Source organism: Brassica napus, chromosome C4, assembly GCF_020379485.1.
Source record: "Brassica napus cultivar Da-Ae chromosome C4, Da-Ae, whole genome shotgun sequence".
NCBI classification, from domain to species: Eukaryota; Viridiplantae; Streptophyta; class Magnoliopsida; order Brassicales; family Brassicaceae; genus Brassica; species Brassica napus.
The window spans coordinates 30,924,873-30,931,116 of NC_063447.1; the positions used below are offsets into that span (position 1 = coordinate 30,924,873).

The window sequence follows — 6,244 nt, forward strand, 5'->3', positions numbered from 1 at the left end:
GAAATATATTATGTTAAATTAATATCACAAATTTAATACAAAATTTTCAATGAGTTTAATATAATTACAAAATTAATTAGACAATGAAAAGGTTTATTTTCGTAAAAATGAAATATACATTTATTTTTTTAATAATTACGAAATTAATTAAATATTTAAAGGGTTTGTTTAAGTGAAAATTTATATTATAAATAAAAACGAAAATAACTAAATTTTTTAAAATGTTGCTTTAATGAAAAATATAATAATATTATAAATATAAAGATATGAAAAAATTTTATTCAAAGAAAATATGGGAATATCTATTTGATTTTTTTAGAATAGTTAAATTAATTAAAATAGGTATGCAAAAAATATATTTAAGTAATTTTTTAAGGGATGATCCAATTTAAAAAAGCAAAATAGATTATTTTCTGCACATGGAAAAGCACGCTACATATCCTATCATACGTAGACAACAAATCGTGAAGCTCATGATTTACTACATAACAGCCACTTGCTGTTTAGTCCCATTATACTTTCCCTTCAACAATCTCCTAAACCACTTAGTTGATTTCTTGGGATACCTCTTACGTCCATTTCTAAAGTCCACATACACTATCCCGAACCGGACCGTGTATCCTTCCGACCACTCGAAGTTATCCATCAACGACCATGCCAAATATCCTTTCACATTCACCCCCATCCTACATTTTACGTAAAAATAGTTTTCAATATCGTTCAACATTATTTAATCAAATCATGCATGAAAATACGATCCTGAATTCCTGATTGTTCTGACATTTACATTTGTGTTGGCGATTCATTGTTACTCTAAATATAATTGTGTATCATTGAACCGTAAACTCAACAAACAAGTGAAACTGTGTTATGTTAAGGGAGTGCTTACGAGATTGCATCGCGAACCATCTTAAGGTGATTAGCGTAGTAGTCAATTCTCAAGTCGTCATTAAGAAAGATTTCTCCAGTGTTAGGTTCATTCACTCCTACATGATTGTTTAAAATGAGATGAGAACAAAGTAATATCAGTCTAATTAGTTTTTGGTTCTAAAAGTTCTTTTAACAGATAGAGTTTCTTCATGATATGGCTTACCGTTTTCTGTTATATACAAGACGGGATCATTGTATTTTAATTTTGAATGCAGTAGAAGATCACGAATACCCTTGGGGTATATCATAAGCCAACTCGAACCAGCCTGAATTGAATCATAGATTATAGAAACTACCTAATAGAAACTACATATGTCTAAATAAACCACTATTGTTTAAGACAATATATATATATCTTTGGATTATTAACTTAAACAATCATGGAAACCTTGATTTGATTGGGAGATTTATCTAAAAAGTCTTGACTATTTAAAAGTGGATAGAATAATTTTACCGTTGGACCGATAGGCACTCCATTTCGCTCACCTAATACAATATACATAATATTATATAAGTAATGTAGAATTTCAATATAAATTCGAGAAAATTAGTCAATTTATATAAAACCATATGGAACGTAAAAAAAAAACACATATGGTTCACGGACCTACTATGCTGGCGCAACGATCGGTGTACATGGTGATGTTTTCAGTTGCACACGGCACGTGTTTAACGTAGAAAGATAAGTAATAGTTAAGACCTATGAAATCATATGATCCTTTTAGCATTGATGACTCTTCTGGTGTGAATGTAGGAAGGCGACCGTCTTTCACATGGTTTACCATTTCGGCTGGGTATCTACCATAGACGATTGGCTCCAAGAAGTAGTCAAAGGTGAAGGCCGTGGCTCGAGCTGCGGCTAGTTTGTCAGCATAAGAATCCGAGTAAGGGTAGTGCCATTCTGTGTTTAAGGCGATACCAATTTTGCCTTTCTGAATTGCCTGCAAACACAATAGTAGGAGCGGAACACCACACACAAATTACAACCGTCTAACTTTTAAGTAGTGCTGGTCCTGAAATTTTGAAGGTTATGAATATTTACTAAGAATTTTTATAAAAATATCTAATTTGGAGTCTATGTATATGACTTTCAAAAAATTTAGAGACCAAAATCAATGTTTCAAAAACAAAATAAAATATGATAAAAACAGAGCCAGCGCCAGAACATAAATCAAACACAAAGCAAACAAGCAACTGGTGTATACGTTAGAAACATAGCAAACATACCTGGTACTTTTCTCTGTATATCTTGACGGCGGCTCCATGAGCGAGGAGGAAGTTATGGCCGACGATGTAAGGTTCGGTGGCTCCATCACCCCCGGTGCAATTAGGATTAGTGAAACTGGAACATCTTCCAGGTGCCTTTTGACCAATTATGTAAGCATCACGTACCACTGTAAATGGCTCGTTTACTGTCACCCAATGTTTCACTCTATCTCCAAATTTCTGGAAGCAGAGTTCTGCATAGTCCCGGAAATCATTCCTGTTTCATTTCCAAAAAGAACCATTTAACATCTTTATGTTGTCGTAATCTTACCATTTAGAGATGACAGAAGACTTACACAATCTCAGCTCCGCGGAAGCCACCGTAAGCATATTCAAGTGCCTCTGGTAGGTCCCAGTGAAAGATTGTGACAAATGGCTTCATTCCTAAACATTTACATCGTTACCAAAAAAAAAAACGTTAAATGTTGCATTCTCGACGAATATTGAAATTTCTAAAGGGTGTTCTCAAGATAATAAACATCACCAAGATTCACTCAATATGTTATGAAAGGAAAAGTCGTCTTGTCACCTGAGAAACAGATAATCTTTTTACCTTTTAACAGAAGTTGATTAATCAAGTTGTTGTAATAATCTACTCCGGCCTGGTTGATACCTCCCTTTAAATCCCCACCTGATAAACAAACAAATAGTCAACTTCTATTCACTCAAAAACTCTAAAAGGTTTTGCTCGGATCTATAGCTTACGAGGCAAAATCCGTGACCATGAGATCGAGAATCGGTAAGCATGGAAGCCAATTTGATGCAGCAAATTCACATCTTCCTGGATTTCCAAGTCAAGTTTTCATGAATTCAAATTACAAAAAAAAAAAGATTTCATGAATTTAAATGTAATGTTTGTTTACATTTTAGTTGCATGAAAAAGCAATACCTTGTATAGGTTGTAAGAATTATCAGCAATGGACCCATTACTACCATCCAATATCTTCTCTGAAAAGAAGACAAAATTATTTATTGAATAATTTAATTTCAAGAAAGTAATAATAACTGAATAACCTTGCATGTTCATCATCATCAACCCATTTGCTATGAACATAAGATAAAAACCGAGTCATGTGTTATAAAACCCAATTCAAGAAAAAAAAATTCAGAATATTTGAGTCTTGGTAGAGATCCAAAAATATTAGGGTTTTTCATTAGGAAGAAAAAACCTGGAAAATTTTCAGAGAAGGTGTCCCAGATACTTGGTCCTCTACCATCTTCATGAGCAGCACCTTCACACTACAAAAAAAAATCGAAAAAGTTAACAAAAATATAAAATAAAACAAAAGTATATGCAATATATAGTAAGAACTGAACCTGGTATGCAGAAGTGGCAGATCCAAAAATGAAATCTTCTGGGAAATCACTTCTCCTTAAAATAGGTCTTGAGGAGTGATTATTTGCAGAAACTCCAACGTAGATGAAAGTTATGATCAACAGTAAAAGGAGACATTTACTTCTCATAGTTTCTGTAAGAAAAAAAATCAATAGTTTTTATTTATAAGAATTTTTGTTTGTTAAAACTTTATAAGAGAATGGGAAATGTTTGACTTTCATGCTTTGTATCTATAAATAGAATTGATGGGAGGAGACAGATAGTGTATACGATTTTCTTATCGTTCAAGATCCTATAAAACAGAAGATATTAAGTTAAATTAATCAAAATCTGAGTCATCACAGAAAAAAAGTAATTGCAAAGCTAAGACGTAAGAATTAAGTAGACAATTCCGCCTTTCAAAATTAACTAGGTTCCTTCACCCCGCGCAAGCGCGAGGTTAGTATGTTATATTATATGTCGTCAATAATGCTATAATAGTGCGAGATATATTCACCCAGTTTAAATTTATTTGCTTATTTGGGTTGATATCACAATCCTCTTCAGTGTTATTTCCATTCATCTCTCAAATCATCACGTTTATTATTTTCACGTGCCGGACGTATTTGGTTCCCTGCTCACTCAGAGCATCTTTAGCCAAGAATACTAGAGGGTTTTTAGCGTGTGGATCCCGCGTAGGATCCATTTTTTTTTTAAGAAACCGGTTAGCAAAACTACCAAATAGTAGTCGGTCTTTAAGGGTTTCTTACATTGTTCGCAGGTCCCACTGACACGTGGCGCCCGTGATTGGTTTTTTTCAACTTTTTTTTTTAATTCAAAAAAAAAAAAAAAAAAAATTTAAGAAGGGGTTTCTGGGATAACGATGGTCTAAGCTCATGTAGTGTCACATTGTCCGAACAGTTTAATAACAACTGATCAAAAGTCTTTTCAACCCCAGACACTACACTTGTGTTTCCCTGCAACTTTCGTATAATTTTTTATCTTTTCAAATATATCCCAAAAAGAAACATCAAAGAGTATCTTTCACACTCTAGAACTCGCACTGACCTATAGTAACGCAAAATCCTGAACAAAAATCATAATTTGCAAATTCAATACAGATCACATGAATCATTAGAAAATGCTAAAAGTATTGTACTTCTATATTGCTTGGTGATGGATCTGATTTGAAAATAGTTGGGGTTCAGGTTATTCTCAATCTCAGTAACCTGTTTAAGAAAACAATAGATCAATCCACAATTGCTTGTACCTTTATTATCAGTAGATGACAAAGCGTCAATCATGCATCAAACATCAGAAACTTATAGCCGTTTTGTTTACATACTCTACTCTCAATAAAGTCAAGAATGGCATTGCAAAGTTCAAATTTTCTATATTTTTTTCCCTGAGCAATATTTTCATTAAAACTTCAGCCTGAGGTTACAAAAGGAATACCAAACAACAACCCAAACTGCTCAAAAGATTGAGAAACTAAGCAGACAGATTAAACATCATCTCCTGAAACTAAAGCTCCACACAAGGAGGCTGATGAAACTAATAGAAATTACATTTACTCTCAGTCAAAAGCCACAACACTTCCTTCATAAACGAAGGCAAAGGATCGCTGGAGACATTAAAACCAAAGATCTAAAAGGACAGGACCAACAAAAATTAAGAACATGGTAAGGACCCCAACAAAGTATGACCTAGCGAGCCACAATGATAGTTCAGGTGACCAACAACTTCTGATAGAACTATCACAAACAAAAGGCTAAAACTTTAGGGGTAAAGAGTAACCTCAACAGGCCCGCAAGTAAAAATAGACACATGAAGAGAAAATCTACATAACTAAATATATATGGGAAGAGTCAGCATCGTAAAATACATTATATTTAAACCTTCTTGCAAGATCTTCAAGAGGCTGAGCCTGATTCTGAAAGTCATCAGCCTTGGGAAACATCTTTACCTAACCAAGGAAGAGAAACAAAAGTAAGATTAAATCTTAATCGAAACTGGAAACAAATACTAACTGGTATGACCAAAAAAGTTCTAACCTGAAGCTTAACAGAAACCCAACCAATATTTGCTTACGGTCATTTTTGTGAGCACTTGTTCTTGCCCAGAAATTCCAATATTATCTCCATTTGGTAAGATCCATCTGCATTACCACATAAAACTTGTCATAAGGAATCCAATAAAACAACACAAGAAAGCAAATCTTAACTTCTTTCTTGCCTATAAGTTTGTGAGGCTGTAGGTGGAGCTATGCTTCAGGAGAAGCCATACCAGCCTTCACAGTTCGGATCGATAAATATTGAATAACATAACCATATCGAGAGATCTCGTTGATGTATAGATTATGTACCTTTTCGTCGACAAATCCGAGAATATGAGTATGTACCTTTTCTGTGATCAACAGTTGCTGACGGCCTATGAACATCTAAGAATACTGAGGGGTAGCTACAGTGGAGGTGAAGCCCAGTGCTATGGTGGTATTTGTAGTTTTTGATTCGTATTAAATGCTGCGAGCAGCGTATAAATGGAGAAGCAGAAGCCGAAGCAGCAGCGTTTGATTTTGATATTTGACTCGCTGGAATGGGAACAACCACAGACGAAGGATCTTGAGTAGAAGAACAAACAGGCCGACATGAAAACCTAAAGCCCATGCGAAACACAAAACTTCAGGCAAGAAGAGAAACGACACGCGAGTTAACAAAAAACGGCACGCGAAAC

The 6,244-nt window shown here is 34.3% G+C and overlaps 1 protein-coding gene and 1 long non-coding RNA gene across 2 annotated transcripts; both read right to left on the reverse strand.

The window, feature by feature from the left end:
* Positions 1–268: 268 nt before the first annotated feature.
* LOC106374202 (beta-glucosidase 16-like) lies at positions 269–3,900 on the reverse strand. Its single transcript, XM_048753671.1, has 12 exons — positions 3,514–3,900; positions 3,366–3,435; positions 3,086–3,144; positions 2,902–2,977; positions 2,750–2,827; positions 2,493–2,580; positions 2,158–2,413; positions 1,538–1,871; positions 1,385–1,416; positions 1,094–1,196; positions 890–986; positions 269–686 (listed from the first exon to the last, which is right to left on the reverse strand). Exons 1-12 carry the CDS (start codon positions 3,658–3,660, stop codon positions 482–484), a joined length of 1,545 nt encoding a protein of 514 aa, XP_048609628.1. The 5' UTR covers positions 3,661–3,900; the 3' UTR covers positions 269–481.
* A 1,160-nt stretch (positions 3,901–5,060) lies between these two features.
* Positions 5,061–6,244, reverse strand: LOC125585126. Its single transcript, XR_007322025.1, has 3 exons — positions 5,913–6,244; positions 5,566–5,669; positions 5,061–5,477 (listed from the first exon to the last, which is right to left on the reverse strand). It is a non-coding gene; the product is annotated as an uncharacterized LOC125585126 (long non-coding RNA).